The 23,746-nt window shown below is 41.7% G+C and overlaps 1 protein-coding gene across 1 annotated transcript in view; it reads right to left on the reverse strand.

Annotated features, from left to right (window-relative positions):
- LOC126266972 (hemicentin-2-like) overlaps positions 1-23,746 on the reverse strand; it is an 852,087-nt gene that overhangs the window by 202,806 nt on the left and 625,535 nt on the right. Inside the window, exon 5 of the mRNA XM_049971700.1 lies at positions 6,991-7,281. Coding sequence (XP_049827657.1) covers positions 6,991-7,281 — 291 coding nt within the window. The remainder of the gene's footprint in view (positions 1-6,990; positions 7,282-23,746) is intronic.

Consider the following 23,746-nt stretch of genomic DNA (forward strand, 5'->3'; position numbering starts at 1 on the left):
CGGATATACGCAATAGTAATATAAAATGAAAATTTCAGTTTTCTTTGATAGTTTCTCTGAGAAGCTACTACTTGCTCGAATTTGTTACGCTTTTAATATCCATTATGATTATTCGTTGCCTATGTCGTATCGCTAAATGTTAACAATGGAGATAATTTTCTTTGTGATTTCTTCATAGATAAATAGCATCTGCCTTTTTGCACGTTTGAGAGTTTCACAGTAATCTCGAATTCAATCAATGTTTTCAACCTTGTAAAAATGGAGAATGATGGACGTGGTACGCAGTCGAAATGACGTATGTCACCTGAAGACCTACATATGTGTTGTTTAGTAGTAATTTCTTCGACGTTCATTCGAATGATGTCGACATTTCGCTAGAAATTGTGGAACCGTCTGAGCAAACAGGAAATAAATCGGTCGACTCCGGGAACTGTCATTCAAATGATGTTTACTAAACTAATTAAAGTCCACAGTAGAAATAGAGTACCTTGCTAGCACAAAGGAAAGGTTGCAATAATTGCTTACAGTGATAAAAAGAACACTACAAATGTTTTAACTAACAATGGAGAGCGAACAAACATATAATTAAACAGAGTGCAAAGCCTCTTTCTTTCCGCAAATCTGAATATCAGTTGCATAAATGGAAGAAAGACTTATACGAAGTATGAAGTATTTGCCATAATAAAACTCGCAAAAATGTGTTGGAAAAATAATTCAAAAGATTTAGAATGGTTGCTAGAGTCAGTGCACCATTACCCAAGCAGACCTGTGAGATTGGGTGCTCTGTATAGAATTTCAGATGGACATTACCGATTTCCAGCCCTCTTTGGCAAATTTTACTGCAAATAAATGTCCAGATGAGATGTCATTAATAGAAAATATAATAAAGAAATTCGTAGCTGACGTGAAGGCGAAGCTTCTTGTTGTCCCCTAAAAGTCGCATATAAAGTCGGTCAGTCAGGTTTCGTGTACACTGCAATTCATCATTTCGAGGGAAGAAAGGCAGTCACTTGTGCAGCTGATGAGTGCTGCCACACACTGGTATACTACAGTGCAAGTGATGGATATCAGTGGAGTACTTTTCCTGCAACTTTATAAATCTGTTGAAGAGCATGAAGGCAAACTAAGACTAAATATTTAACAAAAGGAGGGATTCTTTACTTGCAAAAATCTTGTAACTAACGTAGCAAAATCTGAAAAATGCAAAGAATAATTTTCATTATAGATCCGAAATATGTTCGCACCATTTACCTACATTAATTCCATGGTTTGGTTGGACTTCAGGAAGATAAGGAAAGCACGGCAAATGTAATTCGGATTCCAGGCGAATTGTTTGATTTAACCTCTCTCAAAAAATCACATCACATTTTACGAATTTGACCAAATATACCCGGTACGCAGCACAATATGCACAACAATGGCCACTAACATTTCTTACTACATTCCAGAATCGTCTAAACAGAACTAGTGGTTACTGTGAAGTGCCTGAATGAGTTAATTTTTTCCTTATAATGTGTACCGGGTGTAAGGAAAATGTTGGTTTTCGTAATCCAATACATACCTCCCATGTTCGTTATTGCAGTGACTTAAAATGTGTTAATATTTTTACTCTTTTAAGGTACAAATTATGAGCCGGGCGCTTGCAATGAATTGCGATCGGTTAACGATTTTGTGTTAACCTCACATTTTTCGTACTTATTTGTGTATAACAAAGTACATAAATCGGCCAAAGTAGATAAAAAAACTGTGAAAACTTTACTGGCCTGTAGAATTCATTGTTTTAACCGTGGGAAATAAACGAACCAGTAGAAATATGCTGCCGCCGGAACTAAAAAAAGGCGAATATGTTAGACTTTAAAAGACTCTGTCTCAGTTCTAGAGGGAATCGTATAACTCTCTTGGAAAATGCCTTTCCGAGATTGATGTCTGAAGTACTCGTCTGTAATACTGACAAGGAGCAGTTTGAGTCAATAATTAAATCACTGAAGACTAAGGACACTCACGGAGTGCCTAGCAGAATATCTAAGTACTGTGCTGCACGTGATAGACGTGCATTTTGCCATTATTTGTAATTTCCTGGATTATAACTACTGAGTAGCAAAGCCGCTTTATAAAAAGGGAGAAAGGGATAATCAAGATAATTTTAGTCCTGTTTCTGTCAGTGTTAGCTAAAGTTATTGAAAAGGCTGTGTATGCAAGGACAACTGATCATTTTATTTCATATAATTTGCTATCAAATGTACAGTTCGGCTTTAGACGTCGTTTAATAATTGAAAACGCTGTATTCTCTTTTCTCTCAGAGGGACTGGATCGATTAAACAGAAGATTTCCTACGCTAGGAATCTTTTTTCATTTATCTAAGTCGTTTGATTGTGTTGATCACAAAATATTGCTCCAGAAGTTGGACCATTAAGGAGTACGAGGAGCAGCTCACAATTGCTTCACCTCCTACTTTAACAACAGACAGAAAATTTTCATTATTCATCGTGATGAGAATTGCTGTGATGTGTGGTCTCAGTGGGGCATGGTCAAATAGGGGGGGGGGGGGGAGGGGATGCCACAGGAATCAGTGCTGGGACACTCCTATTCCTTATTTATAGAAATTATATGCCCTCTCCTATTATTAAAGGTAATTTTCAAAATTACTGTTTGCTGATGATACTAACTTGGTAGTAAAGGTTATTGTGTTCAGCATTGGGTCTGTTTCAAATAGTGCACTTCATGACTTAGCTTCATGGCTTGTAGAAAATAAACCAACGCTAAATCGCAGTAAGACTCAGTTTTTTACAGTTTCTAACACACAGTTCAACAAAACCCGAGGTTGTGATTTCACAGAATGGGCATGCGGTTAGTAAAACCGAAGAGTTAAGAATTCTAGATGTCAAACAGATAGTAAATTTTCTTGAAATGGCCACATTATGTTTCTTGTTCAAAGACTTAATGCTGCCATTTTTACTATTCGAACAGAATCTGAAGTAAGTGATAGCTCGACACGAAAAGTGGTCTACTTTGCTTATTTTCATTCCCTTGTGCCGTATGGTATTATATTTTGGGGTAACTCCTCGCATTCTCTTTAATGGCGTTGCTTGTTAACAACATTAACTTATCCCCAAGAATTAGCAGCTTCAACTCAGTTAATACCAGGCGGAAATTCAATCTGCATTTGGATCGCACTTCTTTCACTCTTGTGTATAAAAGTGTTCAGTACATTGCTGCATCCAAATTCAATAAGCTACCACACGACTTTAAAAGCCTTAGGAGCAATCTACGTGCTTTCAAATCTAAACTGAAGAGTTTTCTCATGGGTCACGCCTTCTGTTCTGTCGACTAGCTCCTTGAAAAATTAAAGTGATTCCTATGTTACATTGTTGATTACGTTTGTATAAACTTTTGGCTTGCCTTATTTGGTTTCATAAGCATTTTATTTTATTTGTTATTACTGTAATGTTGTAATTTCATGTACTGACACGTTCCATGACCTTGGAGATTTGCTTCTCCATTTGGTCCTGCCGATCTAGGCGTGTGAAATAAAAGAGAAAATAAAAATAAAATAAAGTAAATGGGGGGGGAGGGGGAAATCAGTTGCCTCAGTCCTCATTCTGCCTTCCTCACTACACCTTTGGTATGCAAAAATATTTGTGCTCTCTTCTTATGAAAGAGATTAATACACATATGGTAGAACAGAGAGGAGACCCAGTGAGAGAGAAAGAGGGAGGAGACAGTCATGGTGGGAGAGAGGAACTGGCAATGAAAGAAATACAGAAATGGATGAAGACAGTAGCAGTTAGAGCCAGAGAGGGGGCAGACATAGATCGTCAGTTAAAGTCATCGACTTAAAAGAGAAAGAGAGGCGAAAGAAGATAGGAGCAGTGCGAGCAAAGGACAGAAGAGACCTTGTAAACGAAAAATATATATCACTGGAGACCATGCACAGGCTTGGGGGTTCTGTACTCACCCAGACCGGCGAACAATACCACGAAGGTATGCAGGACGACGATTTGTGGACCGAAATTTTAAACACGTGCCGATAGGGATACACTAAATTGGGGCCTAAAAATTTTGAACTGCCAAGGTATGTCGGACAGAGTGGCAGTGGGAAAGAAAAACAAATGGCCAGTGTCAGACATAGAGGAGACAGTGGCAGCAGATGTAGGAGAGAAAGTATGTGGATAGCGTTAATGAGACTGAGATACTGCATATGATTAGTTAACTATGAAGAAAACTTTGGAAAGTTCTTAGAATGTGCTGTGTTAAAAGAGCGCAGATACAAGGCGACAATTATTGAACTATATGAAACGTCCCCTTAGAAAAATTGTACACGACTGGTCTATGTGAAACGTCCTCTTTGAACAATTATACACGAATGTGCTTAAACTGACACACAATATCTTTAGCGCAACGCAATCTGACTTCCAAAAATCCCTACGAAAGATTGGCCCTGACTAACATTAATCTATATGTTTCACAAATCACTTACCTCACAAAAATCTTCGTTTCTCGAACTACTGCGATACTTCGAGTAAAACTGAAGTGATATCAGGTGTTCCCCAGGGAAGCGTCCTGGGACCTCTACTGTTCTTGATCTATATAAATGACCTGGGTGACAATCTGAGCAGTTCTCTTAGACTGTTCGCAGATGATGCTGTAATTTACCGTCTAGTAAGGTCATCCGAAGATCAGTATCAGCTGCAAAGCGATTTAGAAAAGATTGCTGCATGGTGTGTCAGGTGGCAGTTGACGCTAAATAACGAAAAGTGTGAGATGATCCACATGAGTTCCAAAAGAAATCCGTTGGAATTCGATTACTCGATAAATAGTACAATTCTCAAGGCTGTCAATTCAACTAGGTACTTGGGTGTTAAAATTACGAACAACTTCAGTTGGAAGGACCACATAGATAATATTGTCGGGAAGGCGAGCCAAAGGTTGCGTTTCATTGGCAGGACACTTAGAAGATGCAACAAGTCCACTAAAGAGACAGCTTACACTACACTCGTTCGTCCTCTGTTAGAATATTGCTGCGCGGTGTGGGATCCTTACCAGGTGGGATTGACGGAGGACATCGAAAGGGTGCAAAAAAGGGCAGCTCGTTTTGTATTATCGCGTTATAGGGGAGAGAGTGTGGCAGATATGATACACGAGTTGGGATGGAAGTCATTACAGCATAGACGTTTTTCGTCGCGGCGAGACCGTTTTACGAAATTTCAGTCACCAACATTCTCTTCCGAATGCGAAAATATTTTGTTGAGCCCAACCTACATAGGTAGGAATGATCATCAAAATAAAATAAGAGAAATCAGAGCTCGAACAGAAGGGTTTAGGTGTTCGTTTTTCCCGCTCGCTGTTCGGGAGTGGAATAGTAGAGTGATAGTATGATTGTGGTTCGATGAACCCTCTGCCAAGCACTTAAATGTGAATTGCAGAGTAGTCATGTAGATGTAGATGTACTGCCAGCTAACTAAAAGATTCAAACTACGGAAGTCACTAACTACTGATAGGCATAGTTAGCAAATGAAAGATTTTAATAGAGAACAAACAATGTATTTACCTCACTAGTCATAATATATATAGCAGTTCATGACACCAATTCTTACAAATTGCAAAACTCCGCCATCTCTCTCCCCACGTCCACCACTGCTGGCGGCTCACCTCCAACTGCGCAACGCTACGCGCTGTTAGCATCCAGCTGCCACTGCCCGACACTACAATGGCAGACAACAATGCAAACTAGCCACAGACTGCGCACAGCACAGCCAGTGATTTTTCATACAGAGTGCTACGTGGCGTTACCAATAAGAAAATGTAAACAGCCTACTTACAACTATAAGAAAAAAACGTGAATTAATTACAAACTGCAGAATGCAGATAATTTATTCAAAATGCAAGTGTCACTCCAGATATTCGGATCTAGGTTATGAGATGTTCGATATGCCTGCAATCATTGGCGATAATGTGGCTCAGACGAATAGCGAAATTCTGCATGATGCGCTGTCGATGGCTGTTTTCAGCTCAGAAAGAGTTTTGGGGTTATTGCTGTACCTCATGTCTTTAATATAGTCCCACAGAAAGGAGTCGCATGCGTTCATATCCGCAGAATATGGCGGCCAATCAAGGTCCACGCCAGTGGCGTCTGGGTACCCCAGATCCTGGATGACGTACCTGAAGTGTTCCTCCAGGACATCAAACGTTCTCCTGCTTCGATAGGATCGAGCTCCGACTTGCTTGACACATATCTTGTCGACATCAGGGTTACTTTGTATAATGGGGATGAAATCATCTTCCGAAACCTTCACGTACCGTTCAGTAGGCACCGTGATATCAAGGAATGTCGCATCCGTTTTTCCATGACTGGACATTGCACACCTCACGGTCACCCTTTGAGGGTGAAAATACTTCTCTATCGCGAAATGCTGATTCTCAGTCTCCCAACCGCACCAATATTTCTTATTGGCGAACCCATCGAAACGAAACTGGGCTTTGTGGTTAAACCACGCTTACTAATTTCCATCACACCCCGCGACCAATCGTGCAGTTTCAACATACTAACGCACACCGCTTAGAAGGATTGACGATTTTATTTGATATAGTTCAATAACGGTCACTCTGTATGATCGTATAACAAAATTTCTCTTGAGGAGGGCACCTGTTCCCTCACATTTCTATCAGAGTCTTTTAAAGAGGAATAGAATCCGCTAGTATTATTATATTAAAATAATGTTATCATTTTTATTAAAATCTTAGACATCTGTGCCGTGTAAAAAGTGGGAGTCACTGCAGTTATTGGTGCGGTGGTAGTGGGTGAGCCGTGAACAACTGAGACCTAGTGTGACATCCTCTCCCCCCCCCCCCCACCCCCCACCCCTCGTTCACACCATCCAGGCCCCGCATCTCAGCGCCTGCTAGTGGGCGACAGTGTGAGCGATTAGACGTGAATCATACCGCCAAAAAAAACCGCTTTCATAGCGAGCAGAAGCACTGTACGGTACTCACGGACGAGGTCTAAGGCGACGGTGGTGGCGACGGGCGGCGCGGCCCTCGTGTTGGACGCCTGGCAGGTGAGCCGCGCGCCCAGGTCGTCCCTGGCCAGCGGGCCCAGCTGCACGCGGCTGCGCATCGGCTCCAGCTCCTCCTCCTCCTCTTCCTCCTCTTCCAGCAGCTCCTCCAAAGGGTCCACGGCGCCCACGTCCTCCTCTCCCTCAGGAGGCTCCTCTGGCACCGGAGGCTCCGACACCGCCAGCAGCCGCTCTCCCCTCCACCAGCGAACCGTGGGCATCGGCCGTCCTGTTCAGAAACAGGGACATGTCAGTTCAACGGTATGCTCTCAGAGAAAAATATAAAGATGAGCGCGAAAGTATCATAATACAGCACTTTCAGTACAAGTGGTTTCTGCCTGAAACCACCGTTTAGTTAATTCTTTTCTTATGTACCTTTAGGATGAAACCACTGATGATGTTGCCAGACAGAGGCGTCTACTGTGGAGAGCGAAATAAACTGGTACAGGCATGCGTATTCAAATACAGCGGTATATAAAGAGGCAGAATACGGCGCTGCGTCTGGCAACACCTACATAAGCCAACAGGTGAGTGGCGCAGTTTTTAGATCGGTTACCGCTGCTACAACGCGCAAGAGCGATGTTACACAGCACTTCCGAGGTAGCGATGAAGTGGAGATTTTCGCGTACGACCACTTCACTAGTGTACCGTGAACATGAAGAATCTGGTAAAACATCCAATCTCGGACATAGCTGCGGCGCGGAAAAAGATCGTGCGAGAACGAGACCAATGACGACAGAAGGCAATTTACTACTGATCGTGACAGAATTGTAAACCTTCCGCAAGTTCCTGCAGATTTCAATTCTGGGCCATTAACAAGTGTCAGCGTGCGGACCATACAACGAAACATAATCGATAACTGCTTTCGGAGCATAAGGCCCAATCGTCTACCCTTTAAGACTGCACGACAGAGAGCTTTACGCCTGTCCTGGGCCCGTCAACACCGAGATTGGACTGTTGATGACTGGAAACAAGTTGCCTCGCTACAACTCTCTTTTCAGGTTGTACCGAGGGGATGGACGTGTACGGGTATGGAGACAATCTCATGAATTCATGGACCAGGCGTGTCAGCAGGGGGCTGTTGAAAATGAAGGAGGCTCAGTAATGGTGTGGTGCGTGTAGAGTTGGAGTGAAATGGGACCACCGATACGTCTAGATACGACTCTGACAGGTGACACATACGTAAGCACCTGCATCCATTGATGTCCATTGTGCATTCTGATGGACTTAGGCAATTCCAGCAGGAATGCGACACACCATACGAGTGGCTCCAGGAAAATGTTTCTCAGTTTAAACACTTCCTCTGGCTACCAAACTCCCCAGACATGAACATCACTGAGCATATCTGGGATGTGTTGCAGTCTCCTCGTACTCTTACGGATTTATGGACAGCCCTGCAGGATTCGTGTTACCTAATCCCTCCAGCACTACTTCAGGCATTAGTAGAGTCCATACCAAGTCAGGTTGCCACGCCGTGTTGCGGCTCATCTGCGTACTCGCCGGGGTCCTACACGATATCAGGTAGATGTAGCACTTTCTTTGGCTATTCAGTGTAGTAGTACACTGTTCGAGTGTAGTGCATTGTAGCACCCACAGCGTTAAAGCAACAGTCATCATGAGGACTGTACCACGTGATTGTTGGGAATTAGGTCATGCGGTTTCCCTATAGTGGTCATATTGAGGAGATCGTTGACACTGAAAGTAAACGAAGATCAATGAAAGAAAATAACTGGAACGTATGTCTGACTTTGTATTATTGCGTTTATGAGTGATTTCGAAATGAAACCACCAGGAATTATGTAGCTTTTATACAAAATTGTAAAATTTTACGTCTTGTTTTGTTTCTTGTTTTGGTCTATAATTTATTTCAGTCTTTGTGAGCTGACGGAAGTTTCGAGATGCGGAAAAACGCAAACTTGCTTCCGAATATATTACATGAAATGCGAGATGGCTGAAAACTGTATGTCACAGTGGTTCCTGAAAAGAGTTGTTTGTTTGCTTCTGGCAATTTCTTCTTGTATTCGTTGCTTACTGTCATAACAAAGGATACCTTTGCAAAAATTTTACAATTACATTTCTTTTCATATTTTTTAGGTTCAAAAGATTAAACAACAAAACCGCTTCAAATGTCTGACTACTTACAAATGAGGTAATGCGTTGGATATTTGCTGGTAATCATGTGCGAGAGAGTCAGCGCGGCAGACCGTCAGGCGGAGCACTTGGGTTCGATTTCCAGCACTGACAGGTACTTTGCCTTGCTTACTGCACTGCACTGGAACGGGTGCACTCAGCCTCTTGAGGCCAACTGAAAAGCTACCGGTTCCAAGATTAAGAAGCCCTACTACGACCATGATAGCGCTATGCTGATATGTGCAGCCACCCTACCCGCTCTCCGCATCCACCGACGCTATTAAAAGACGACGACACGCCGGTCGGTCGGTCGGTCACGATAGATCCATGTAACACCTTCATTCCACACTTTACCTGCCTATGTGAGCAGGAGAGGGCGGAGAATATAGAAAACGTTTCGAATTTTGTTTAAAGTTTGCTGAAATTCGCTAAGTGCTGCCATTATGAAACACTCGCTGGTTATAGTCTGTGAATTTGCCCTCTGTTATAACTAAAAGCTAGATTTTCAACTTCTCAACGTTTATGTTATCAAATCACCTGAGCTATGTATCGTAAAAATAATTTTGCATGTACATTCTTGGTATACGTGGATAGTGCCCACATCATTTATTGCGAATCGAAATGTACAGAAGTAGTAAATGAGATTAAGTTTCGTAAACGTTCTAAATTACGTTTAAAGTTTACTGGAAGTCGCTAAGTGCTTTCATTCTGAAATGCTGTATGAATGAAATCCTGGCATTTGAGCTCCGTGAATTACGTTGCCACGACATATACGGAGTTTGTAACCGTGATGCTTACCTCATTGTGTTAAACCTGTAACATAACATTGTCCTTCTTAATAAATACAATATGATAGCATTTTAACTTTTTAAATTCGTTCAGTAATTATATGAAATATTGCTAATGAATTTTTTTGTTGCCCGTGTGTAGCAATAGACAGGCTGCTTTCAGCTGCTACGGGATGGGTTACTGCGCCACTAGTCCGTAGCTTAGTAATATACACACATCAAGAAATAGCTTACGTCATCTCGGTTCCCAGGGTTCCGGAATCTTTACAGAAAATTGGAACACAGGCCTACATAAACATCATTTCCACCTTTTTATTGCTCATGGAAAACCCACATTGCTTGTTGTACCACAATACAGCGAGACCTTCAGAGGTGGTGGTCCAGACTGCTGTACACACCGGTACCTCTAATACCCAGTATCACGTCCTCTTGCACTGATGCATGTCTGTATTCGTCGTGGCATACTATCCCAAAGTTCATCAAGGCACTGTTGGTGCAGATTGTCCCATTCCTCAGAGTGGTTGGTGGGTCACGTCGTCCATAAACAGCCCTTTTCAATCCATCCTAGACATGTTCATTCTGGAGAACATGTTGGCAACTATTGTCGAGCCATGTCGTTTTCCTTAAAGAAGTCATTCAAAAGATATGCCCTATGGAGGAGACGACTGATCTGCCGATATGCTGCCGATATGGTTGCTCTATCGGTCAGAGAATGGCATTCATGCATCGTACAGCCGTTACCGCGCCCTCATTGACCACCACCGGCGTACGTCGGCCCCACACAATGCCACCCCAAAACAGCAAGGAACCTCCACCTTGCTGTTTCCGCTGGACAGTGCGTCTAAGGCGTTCAGCCTGACCGGGTTGCCACCAAACAAGGTCTCCGGCGACTGTCTGCTTAAAGGCATAAGCGACACTCATCGGTGAAGAGAAAGTGGTGCCAGTCCTGAGAGGTCCATTCGGAATGTTGTTGAGCCCATCTTCACCGCGCTTCATGGTGTCGTGGTAGCAAAGATGGACATTGCCATGGACGTCGGGAGTGAAGCTGCGCATTATGCAGCCCGTTGGCCACAGTTTGAGTCGTAACACGACGTCCAGTCGCTGCACGGATCGTATTATTCAACATGGTGGCATTGCTGTCAGGGTTCCTCCAAGCTATAATCCGTAGGTAACGTTCATCCTCTGCAGTAGTAGCCCTTGGGCACCCTGAGCGATGCATGTCATCGACAGTTCCTGTGTCTCTGTATGTCCTCCATGTCCGAACAACATCGCTTTCTTTCCCTCTGAGACGCCTGGACACTTCACTTGCTGAGCGCCCTTAATTGCACAAAGCAACAATGCTGACGCGATGGAACAGAACACACGAGACATGTACCTCCTTCCTGGGGGAATAACTAGAACTGATCGTCTGTCGGACCCCCTCCGTTGATAGGCTCTGCTCAAGCATGATTGTTTTCATCTTTTGGGCGGGTTTAGTGACAGTTCTGAACAGTTAAAGGTACTGTGTCTGTGACACGATATTCACAGTAAACGTCTATCTGCAGGAGTTGGTGCAAAACTTTTTTAATGTGTTTAGAATAAAGGAACCTGTCGCCTTAGCTTCCAACGTGATATTAAAGGAGTTTTTGCCTTTGTTGGTAACGAAACGGTAAGACTGGAGTCTCAAAACCTTTTACCCTCTTGTCACAGAGGTGAATGAAACCTAGAGAACAACATGGAGGGACATTTCAGGACTCCGATGAGAGACGATCTACGAATATACGAGAGAAGGATAGCAATCATCGGGTGGACCTAATGACCTAGCAGTAACTGCTAAGCCTGAAGATGGCGAGGCCGCGCTGTACGATGTTTACACTCATCTGCTTGTAATTTTATAGCCGCCGTTTGTGGATTCATCCAATTCACGTCTCTCATCGAAATATGTAACTCGAAGGAGGACACCGTAACAAAGTTGTCGATGATATAGATCTTTTTCCTTCCCTTCGGATGTATGTGTTGGCCACGATAGATTACCAGAGAACCAGTGCGATTTTGCTACGTATTGTCGTTATATATCACGTGTCAAACTGCTTCGTGCAAAAACCGTTTCACTCGGTATCACAAGTAGGATCGATCCGACTGTCACATGAGACACTCCAATTTGATTGTAATGATAAAGAGCTTGTTATTTGTAATAATGTACCGACATGGGAAATATCTGTGATCATAAATATGATACCAATGCTTTTCTCAAAATGTACCTCATAAATGAAAGCACAGGATATCATTCATTTCATTAGCACTGGAACATATGAATCCCGCGCCAAATACCACTGGGACACACATGTCCAACCCCTCATGCACTGGAATATGTAACGGCAGGAAACTTTTTTTCATCTGACGACGACATTAACGGCAATAATTACACATGAATGTTACTCACTCCTAAATAAAAAAAATTGATAAATTGGTAGCAAAGGGTTGAATAACAGTAATTTGGTAGTAACATACGTACGTAAATATACTCACTCGTGACATATCGCACATTGTTCTCCACAGATTGATGTGACTTAAATTGCTTACTCCCACACTGGACTACTTTCTAAAATTGCGACGGTATGAAAATGAGACATCGAAATCAGTTGATGCAGTGAAATATATGTACTCGTAATTCAGTCAAAGTGGAATATTTAATTGCGTTTTAGTAAATTTGTGGTTGTGGCACACGATACGCAAAAAGTTTCTGAATGCGTGTTACACAGCGCGTTTAATATTTTCGCTGCGTTTCACAGACAATATAGCAAAATGACACTGATATTCTTTGAAACTGACTATATATAGCTTTTACTTATGAATGGGAAAACCTTTGGCAGAATGTAACTTGCACTTTAAAGTCGACGACATCAACATCTATACGGGTATACAGACTTCACAAGACACCATATGGGGCATGGCCGACGGTACCACGTACCACCACTAGTCATTTCGTTTCCTGTTCCACTCGCCGACAGAGCGAGTGAAAAACGACTATGAATATGCCTCCGCAAGAGCCCAAATTTCTCTTATCTTCGTGTTCCTTATGCAAAATTTACGTTGGAGGCAGTAGTATCTTTCTGCATTCAGCTTCAAATGCCAATTCTGTTGATTTTCTCAATTATGTTTTGCCAAGCGAACGTCATTTTCCCTCCAGGGATCTGCATTTGAGTTCGTCTCTGTAACACTCACTTGATGATTTAATCTACCGGTAACAATTATGGCAGTACGCTTCTGAATTGCTTTGTGTCTTCCTTTAATGCAGGACGCGTGAAATCCGAAACACTCAGGCAACACTGAACAATGTGTCGTACACACATGTGTTCTACTTTGTAGATGAACTAAACTTTCCTAAAATAAGCTAAATAAACCGAGCTCTAAAATTAGCCTTCCCTACTACAGTCCTTACGTGGTCATTCTATTTACATCACTTTGCAGTGTTACGCGTAGATATGGTGTTTAATGGATGTGACTGTGTCAAGCTGCACACTACTCTTGCTGTATTCGATCGTCACGTCTGTTTTCCCTACTCGTCTGCATTACTCTACACTTTTCTACTATTACAGCATGCGGCCGTTGAGCACACCAACTGGTGTATTCTCCCACACTCAGTCAACGGCGTTACTTTCCCGAGCACAACAGCATCAACAGCGAGCAGCCACAGACTGCTGCTCATTCTGTCTGTGAGATCACTTCTGTATATACAGATATAAAGGAGCAGCAAACGTATTTAGAACACTAAACTATCAGTAAATGCACTTAAAATTTCTGTATGAAGTTTAATCTGAAAGCGCAAAAGTTCGGCTTGGCCGCGATATGTAAACAAAACGAACTTTGCGTGATTACTGTGAAAATACGCGAGTAAGACAAAAACGTTTAATGGTACGCTTTAAAAGCACTATAATTAACATAATAAATTAGTTTATAGTGTTAGAAACAGTTTATTACTACTAAAATTACCTATCTTGTACGGGAGCTGTGACTCAAACGTCGGTATAGCAGGCGCAGGGCTACCAACCTCCGATTGCCAGCGGCTTTGTTGTAACTTAGAATGGTACAGCGTTATTGGGTGCACCCCGTGTTATCGAATGTGTACAAAGAAAAATTAGTAAAGGAAACTAGGGTGGGCGGATGACATAATTTACTAATGTTTCTGTAGCTATTACCACTGTAATTCAGTTACTAAGGAAGAAGGTCTATGTAGACCATGTCAATAGAACTTACAGTCTTTTTAAAGAGGTCTAAATGAATTAAACGTAAAGGGTAAAGTGTAGTAACGGAGTATATTCGAACCAAATCAGGTGGTGCTGGCTGAATAAACTGATCGTGACAAAGTAAACAGGATATAAAGGGTGAACTGGCAATAAAACGAAAAAGACGTATCAGCAACGAGAAAGACTCATGTTAGGACACGTGATATCCCAGGAGGAATGAGACGCACTGAGAACAGTGTGTCTGGTGGGAAAAAAGTGAGCTTGTCGACGGTTGGCAAAATATCCAAGCAGAATCACCAATGGATGCGGGGTCACGCCAGACAGATGTACAGTAGACAAAACAAAACGGTTGACATGTCATGATAAACTCGGGTACCTACGGTTGTATACAGCTGGTACCACTTGTAGTGCTACAAACACTGACAACGAAGGCATTAGTACATGTAACACACATTCGAAAATGTGTTTATTCCATTACTATTGTAACTATTTTATTCGTAAACGTTTAGATTTTCTGTAATTGCCTATAAAACTGCATGTTATATATATATATCTGAAACTGAATGACATTCTTACACAAATAAGAGGAAATTTGTACTGGTACCCCCTGGTAGCTAAGTGGCAACACTAGAAGCTCTGGAATTCCTCCGAAGTAATTAGGGTATGCGATCCCTCGATACCGTAAATTTTTGTGTGGTACTTTTTGTTGGTGTGTTGCGCGACGGACACATCACGGAAGTATGTTGAACATGATAACACACTGCTTACAATGGAAACAGCACACGAATGCCATGAGAGAGAACGTCCTGCTACTCATCCAGTTTGCAGGAAGTGGCTGACAGGTGCGGCGTTCAACCTTGTAGTGGGAATGAGCAGTGGCGTAAGACAATTATCAGTGGCTACCTTGGGGGATCGACCTTAGGAAAGGTTAGTTGATGTGTGCATGGAATGTCGATGTCTCGAGTACGTATTAGCTGTCAAAATTCCACACCATGTTGGACAGCGACAGCAGGTGAGGAAAAGACGCTGCCTCAAATTACGTCAGTGCCCAAGGCAGGCAACAAGAACACTAACGGCCACAAGACAGAAAATTCCACTGGTGCACTCACATCTTAGTCGACCAAAACAGTTAACTGCACCACATGGCGGCTAAATATAACAGTAAAACCACTCGGTGTTTCTCACCAGAAAACCTCCCCAATAGCAAACCACCACCACATGAAAAGATGTGGCTTGGGTAGTTGATACCACTACTCAACTTTGACATCCTGAGTCGGCGAACCACGAAGCTCGTAGCGATTGGACAGCTCTATAGACGCTCCGACACTGCGCAGGGACTGCCAGCGGCCGCAGCCGACTGCACCGCGCGGAGAACTTCCCTGGACCGCAACAACCGACCGACTCCTGATGGTCCGTCCACGACTGCTGCCGTCGCGACTGCACTGCTGGTACGCCTCCCACTCACTTCCAGACACATGACGGCGGAAATACTGGCTCGGACCCAACCATGCAGAGGAAAGACGTCCACTGGCTAAACGTCATCCTTGCACCAGGGAAGGAGCGACCCAAGTTCCACAAGATGGTAATTGAAGTGGCCCAGAAGCGCTCGGAGAACCAGATACATGCCCGATGAGGTGACCGACCTCTTAAAGGCAGTAATTCGACAATTTTTAAAATAACTAGTTAAATGAAATAACGCTAACTACACACACAACCTGACAAACACTAGCACGAAGACGTAAACGGTACCCAACAGTAACTAAGCACGCACAAAGGCAAATCGGGAGTCGATGCACACACACAGAGCCGACTCATGAACGATCGGTGCGCCAAAACGCGCCGTCCGGTTGGACGACCGACCAACGATGCACCAAGACCGTAGCCCGGCTCATGTAATGCGTGGCGGTAATGGTCGGGAGAGTCATGTCAACGCACAGCTCACTGTTGCTCCAACCCGACTGCACTAGTGCCTCATTATATCTCCCGACTGACAGGTTTGGACTGCGCTCCAGAAACGTTCCAACTGATTGGCAGACCCGAACTCGGCACCTGAACTGCGACCAACTCACTTAAACAGACAACGACCGGAATGTAATAGCAACCGAACAAAGATGGACGGCTGGTGTGGCCGTGCGGTTTCAGGCGCTTCAGTCTGGAACCGCGTGACCGCTACGGTCGCAGGTTCGAATCCTGCCCGGGCTTGGATGTGTGCGATGTCCTTAGGTTAGTTAGGTTTAAGTAGTTCTGAGTTATAGGGGGCTGATGACCTCAAAAGTTAAGTCCCGTAGTGCTCAGAGCCATTTGAACCATTTTTGATCATTGTGTTTGTAAACCTTCTGTTTCGTTTGTCTCTCACTTCTTTTTTACATCTTTCTAGGTAAATACATGGCTACAATTTAAGACGTTCCGTGTGTCCTCTCATTAGTGATTATTTCTTTAGTTCAGGCTTCGAACGGACGAGATGGCAATGTTAATGGCGTGTTCTAAAGTGGTCATAAAGATAACGTTAGTCATAAAGATAGCTCTAAACATCACTATGACCCAAATAATGTTGCTAAAGGCGTTGTTAGTGTGAATGGGGGAGGAAGAGAGGTGGGCCCTGTCTTCTCCCAATATGTTACAAATTAGGATTAGTGCCTCCGCGTCAGTCGCTTTAATTCTTTGTGATACTCACACGAGTGTTTTGCAGTAACAGAAAGATATGTACAGACAGCAAAGAGTGGCAACAGATTATCCAATAAGCATGTTCCATGTTGCGGCGCAACCACAAAATCCCTGCGTCTAGGGTATTCACTTCTAATTTTAACTCCATTCTGTCTGTTTGTTTCACAAAAACACTGCGTAAGTTACTGCACTTGACATCATTATGACTCTAGACGTTCTGCTGAAGATACACAAATACAGGAACAAGAAGCAAATGACAGTTAATCATTACTGAGCGGTAGTGATAGATATGAAAGACCTGTGTCGTAAGTGTCATACCGCCTGTGGAGCACGTGGACCAGGAGAAATACACTGCCGTATTGGTGTGAAGGTTAAATATGCCACTGAAAATATAACGATGTGCTAAATTTGTCGAATGTGTACACGTAATCCCTGCCGCATATAAACTGCTTATCTTGTAAGAGATCATCGAATTACAGCCTGGATTTTCGATGTCCGTTCCTGACGACACCAAGGAAGATTGTAACGTAGCGGGATATTATATTAATGTGTGATCTGGGTAGTGCAAAGCATCTCTTACAGTAGTTACATCGCACTGTAATCCAGAAACGGTCAAATCTGACATAGGTCTGTTCTAGTGCTTGATTCTTGCGTAATCCTTATCAGCTGTTAGATTATATCTGCGTGGTGTTCTACCACACATTCTTCACAATAACGATTATATTCCCCTCCTTCTAAAATATGTTGTTAGTATGTTGTAATACTCTCAACACTGAAGACTAATATGCAAGACAGAACGAAATTTGCACGCACCATATGAAGAGTCACAGTCTGTTCAACTTATCATTTCTCTAAAAGAAAAATATCTTAGCTTTTTGAATAAATGACATTTATGCTTTTACACTGGTCGAGATCCCTCTTTCACAGACACATAGTAGAACAATTGTATCTGTATCTTCTTTGAGATAATGGTCAGATGTAACCTACACTTCTAACGTTGCAGTGAATAGTTTACGCACATAGTAATTATGTTTTCCAACAGTTTCAGCAACGTTTTGTTTTTGATGCTTCGTAACATTTATATTTTCTTTTATTCCAGAATAAGTAGAAATGAAAAAAAATTCGTAAAAGTTTCTGATTTATTTATCGTAAGCGATAGCATCACTACCGATTCACAAGACGATTCGACTAGAAATCTTGCCGCTTCATATAGATAATATTTTGGGCTCTATGTGCATGATTAAGTTGTTTTACAAGGGAAGCTTCATATTTATGGATAATGAACTGCCATTTAGTCCATAGAATTCTATTCCAAAGACTAGAACAATGCATTAAATGAAAGCAACACTTAACAAAAAGGTAAACAAAATTAGAATTCACGAGAAAAACTACTTCCTAAGATGTTAAAATGTGTACTTTACTTCGTTTATCTGTAATCCCCAGAACCGACTCCTTAATTTCTTAGATGAGGCGGTGTTTTGACTGGCCAGCTGCTGATGCAGTTTGGTCAAAGGATGATATTCAACTACAGTGCCTTCCTTCTTGACTACAGCAAACTGTAGATTCTTTATCCCAACAAAAAGACACTGTAAACAGTTTTTAATAAAGCCCATTACATTGTGTTCATTGAGTGAAAGTAGATCCACTCAAAGCAACAATGAGGGAAAAATGTTTGTCTATTTGTCTATTTACACTCCAGGCTGTAGATCTGTGACCTTTAGTAGCAGTCACCACATCTGTCTCAACCCACTAGACCAGTGCTGACTTATAAAAGGTAGATCTGAATATCAAAACCCCCTACATCAAAGACTCCTTTTAGACTTGATTCAACCTACTTTTCCACTAACTGTTAGACTGTAGCATCCTTGTAGTTACAAGACAACAGAGAGTTTTACACTGATTGTGAAGAGCGATTTATTTCCCGTATGGCGAATACATTCTGAGATTACAAATCGTCACAATAAAAACTCTAAAATATTAGGATCCACTGATTGATGCTCTGAAAACCACCAATTCATGTACCTATGAGCTTGCAAGCCACTGTAAGTAACTCATTTTCGTCGTTTTAAAGACACTTACTTCCATTATTTCTCTATTTATCTTTTATCATCACTCTGTTCTTGTCCTCCTCTACTTCGTTCCCAAGTAGTGTATGTGTGAGTAAGTATGTGTGTATGAGTGTGTGTTTGTGTTTGTGGCGTAAGGAGGGGCCAACCAAAAACTATTCAGCCAGGAAGTCGGTTTACGTAACAAAACACTAGTAAAGGGCCGTCCATTCTCATCCTCAACAATTGTGTTCTCAGTGTTACTCCGTCTGTTATTTCTTAATCTATGTTTCTCTTTAACCATAATCCGCAAAACTCAAGTTTTCAGAGTCTACAGAATAATGAAATAGGCAATTAAGACGCAACTAGACCACATTAAGTTCAAGTCATTTCAAACTATGAACGACACTATCAGATTCAGACCTTAGAGGTGAGTACAATTAGTGAGAAAGACAGTGAAAAGCTCTATATTCTAGCTACAAGAAAGTGAAAGGTAATCTAATTGAAACTAAATGCCATCAGTCACCCTTGAGAGGAGTCTCCCTCTACGATTTTTATCACCTTCACTTCCCTCCAGTACTGAATTGGTGATCCCTTGATGTCTCAGAATATGTCCTACCAGCGAATCATTTCTTTTTATCAGGCTGCGACACAAATCTTTTTTCTCCTCTATTCTGTTTAGTACCTCCTCATTAGTTATGTGATCTACCCATCCTTCAGCATTCTTCTGTTGCTCAACATTTCACAAGATTCTATTCTCTTGTAGTCCAAACGGGTTATCGTCCATGTTTCACTTCTTTACGTGGCTATACTCCATACAAATATTTTCAGGAAAGGCGTCTTAACTCAAAATCTGTATTCGGTGTCAACAAATTTCTCTTCTTCAAACTCGTTCTTCTTACCATTGCCAGTCTACATTTTATATTCTCTCTTCTTCGGCCATCATCAGTAATTTTACTGCCAGATAACCACCCTCATCTACTGATTTTAGTGTCTCGTTTCCAATTAGTATCACCTGGTTTAATTAGTCTAGATTCCACTATCCTAGTTTTTCTTTTGTCGATGTTCATTGCCGGCCGCAGTGGCCGAGCTGTTCTAGGCGCTTCAGTCCGGAACGGCGGTGCTGCTACGGTCTCAGGTTCGAATCCTGCCTCGGGCATGGATGTGTGTGATGTCCTCAGGTTAGTTAGGTTTAAGTAGTTCTAAGTTCTAGGGGATTGATTACGTCAGATGTTAAGTCTCATAGAGCTCAGAACCATTTGAACCATTTTTTATGTTTATCTTACATCCTCCTTTCAAGACATAAACCATTCCGTTCAGCTGCTCTTGTAAGCCATTTCCAGAATTACAGTGTCGTCGGGAAACCTCGAAGTTTTAATTTTTTTCCATAAACTGTAAGTCCTACTCCAAATTCGTGTTTGGTATCTTTCACTGCTTGCTCAGGCTACAGACTGAGTAACATCGTGGATAAGTTACAACACTGTCTCCCCCTCTTTTCAACCACTGCTTCTATTTCTTTCACCCCGACCCTTATAGCTTCATAGCTGCCGTTTGGTTTATATACAATTTGTAAATAGACTTTCGCTCCTTCTTTTTGTACCCTCTTCGAACAGAATACTCCAGCAACAATAGTCAAATGTTTTCGATAACTCTACAAATTATATAAACGTATGTTTGCCTTTCCTTGACCTATCTTCTAAGATAAGCAGTGTGATAAGTATTGCCTCGAGCGTTCCCTCTTTTCTACAGAATCCAATCAGATCTACCACTAGGTTGGCTCTTACTACTTTTTTGGTTCTTATGTAACTAATTTGTGTTAGTATTTTGCAACCATGACTTGTTAAACTGGTAGTTGTAAGTATTATCACCTGTGAGCATATGCTTTCTTTGGAACCGGAATTTTTTATATTCGTCTTTAACTGTGAGTTCGGGTCATGAACACCCGAAAGAGGAGTTTTGCCATGGCTGGTTCTCCCAAGACTATCCGCGTTTCTGGCGGAATGTCCTCTACTCACGGGGAGTTGTTTCGACTTAGGTCTTTCAGTACTCTATCGAATTATTCTCGCAGTATCATATCTCCCAATTCATCTCCATCTACACCCTTTTCCAGTTTATATTATTGCCTTCAGTTTCATATACCTGACATAGACCATCTATTAACTTAAGTATTTCACGTTTCTCTTCTTTGCTTAGGACTGGTTTTCCATCTGAGCTCATAATATTTCTGCAGATGCCTCTGTTTTCTCTTGTAGGCCGTATCTTTCCTCTAGTGATATATGCTTCTATATCCTTAAATTTGTCCTTTAGCCACTCCTGCTTAGCCACTCTGCACTTCACGTCAATCCCATGTTTTAGACTTCTGTATTCCCGGTCGCCTCTTTAAGTTTCTGTTTTTTGTTACATTTTCTCCTTTCGCCAGTTAAATTAAATAAACCTTTTATCATCCAAGGAATTATACTAGGCCTTGTCATTTTATCTATCTGATCCTCTGCCGCTTACACTGCTTCATCTCTCAAAGTTTGCCATTCGTCTTCTGCTGTGGTGCTTTCCCCTACCCTAGTCAATTTTTGGCTAATGCTTCCTTTAAAACTCTCAAAAATCTCCTGTTATTTCAAAGAATCTCTTGCTCATTTCCTTAATTTCCAACCTTCTTGCTATATATTTAGATTTGGTTTATAGTTCATGGCCAATAAATTGAGGTCAGAGTCCACATACAGTCCCGTTAATGTCTTTCTACATCTTAAAATCTGGTTCCGAAAACTCTCTCTTAGCATTACATAATCAGTCTGAAATCTTCTGGTGTCTCCAGGTCTCTTACACGTTTACAGCCTTTTTTAATATTTCTTAAACCCATTATTAATGATGACTAAATTATGCTTTGTGCAAAATTCTAAGAGGAGGCTTCCATTTTCATTCATTCCACAATTCCATAGTCTCCTACTATTTTCCTCCTCTTCCTTTGCGATCCCTTCATCAGCTGCGGACTGGCTATGTTAATGCATTCACTACCCTGTTTAGAGTAGCTTACCCATTTCCTATTTCCTTATTCATTACTAAAGCATCTACTATCTTATTTTGTATTTATAAGCCTGTATTCATCTTGCCAGAAGTCTTTTTCTTCCCACCAGTTCCCACTATATTTAACTTAAAACCTATCCATTTGCGATTCAAAATTTTCTAATCTAACTGCGCGATTAAAAGATCTAACATTTCACTCTCTGATGACATCCTCCTGAATAGTCCACTCCCAGAGATCCGAAGGGGGGACTATTTAGCTTCTGGAATATTTTACCTAAGTGGATGCCATCATCATCTAAAAATACAGTAGAGCTGCATGCCCTCGGGAAAATTTACGGCTGGTTTCAGACTTTTGCAATTCCTGCAAGGCCGTTTTGGTTGATGTTACAAGGCGAGGTAGTCAGTCATCCAGACTGTTGCCCCTGCAACTAATGAAAAGGCTGCAGCCCCTCTTCAGGAACAACACGTTTCTCTGGCTTCTCAACAAATACTTCCCTTTGCAGTTGCTGCTACGGTACAGCTGTCTCTATCGCTTTGGCACGCAACACCACCAAAGGGAAGGCTTGATTCGTTGCTGGCTGCCACAGTAACAGCGAAATGTAGAAAAACATAAACGATAAAATACTTTCCGATAGTGACACGGGGATATTTTTAATTTAGAACATTCTTCTTTAGACAGCCTGCTCGATTTTACTAGTAAGTTTGCGAGAAACGACGGTATTAAATAAAATACACTATATAGAGTGAAGAAATATGTAGATGCACATGAAGTAGGAAGGGAACTGGCTACTGAAGAGCATTAAAAATGGTCAAACCTCGAGTTAACAAATAATAGGGTCGTGAAGCCATTAAATAGTTGCGGATGGATACGGTACGTTACCAATACGCGTAATAGTTAAAATAAAGTTATCCCTAATGTTTTGAATGAGATAGGTTACTGTAGGAAAAAGAAAAATACTTACTATTTTACTCAGACTTCTTTATTTTCCCGTGTATTTCTCATACCACGGTTACACGTTTTGATTTTCAAACAAAAGCTTGAGACGTCCGCTCAACAGTCTATAAAGTAATTAAAAGGCCCAGCTGTTTGGCGTTCTAGAATTTACCATTCTAGTATGTACTGTAGTGTCTGCTGATGCTCATCAGTGTTCTCAGTCATCCAGACCTCCCTAAAATTAAACAAACCCATCGGCAATTCCTCGAAAGTGGGTTTCCGTTAACGGATTTTCTCTTGCTGGGATATTGTTTTTACTAGGTGCTAATAATGTAACATGTAATATGCCAGCACTGCATTATACATCTGTCTGAGATCACTTTTACCACCTGACAATGAGAATACCGTTACCATCTGACTGGCTGACGTGGGATCTGTTCTTATGCTGACGCAACAGATTTCCGAAAGTTATGTGACGATGGAACCATTCATATGTTTCACATTCTTTTGTCGGTGACATCTATATTGTATGAATAATTTGTATATATGATTTTGTTGTATAAGCGCCAAAGGCGCTGCATTCTGTTCACAAACGTTTGTTATTTTTAGTGACTTTAAGCTAAATTTTTACCACGCAGACCGTTGCCATTAGCCATTTCCATTAAATAAATGCGCTACACGGATAGCATTTCAGTTCATTAGCTATTTATTATTAATAATAGCACCATATGATGAAAATGTTTTTGTGTTATTTAGTGAGCTACGAGAGAGTTTTCGCAGAACTGTAGCGTTTATTCTCTGATGACAAAACGATTGAGCGTTGTTGACGTTCTATAATTAAATGTGTTTTTAATTCAAGTCGAACCCTCTTTACTAGGTGATATTGACC

Source organism: Schistocerca gregaria, chromosome 4 (genome assembly GCF_023897955.1).
Source record: "Schistocerca gregaria isolate iqSchGreg1 chromosome 4, iqSchGreg1.2, whole genome shotgun sequence".
NCBI classification, from domain to species: Eukaryota; Metazoa; Arthropoda; class Insecta; order Orthoptera; family Acrididae; genus Schistocerca; species Schistocerca gregaria.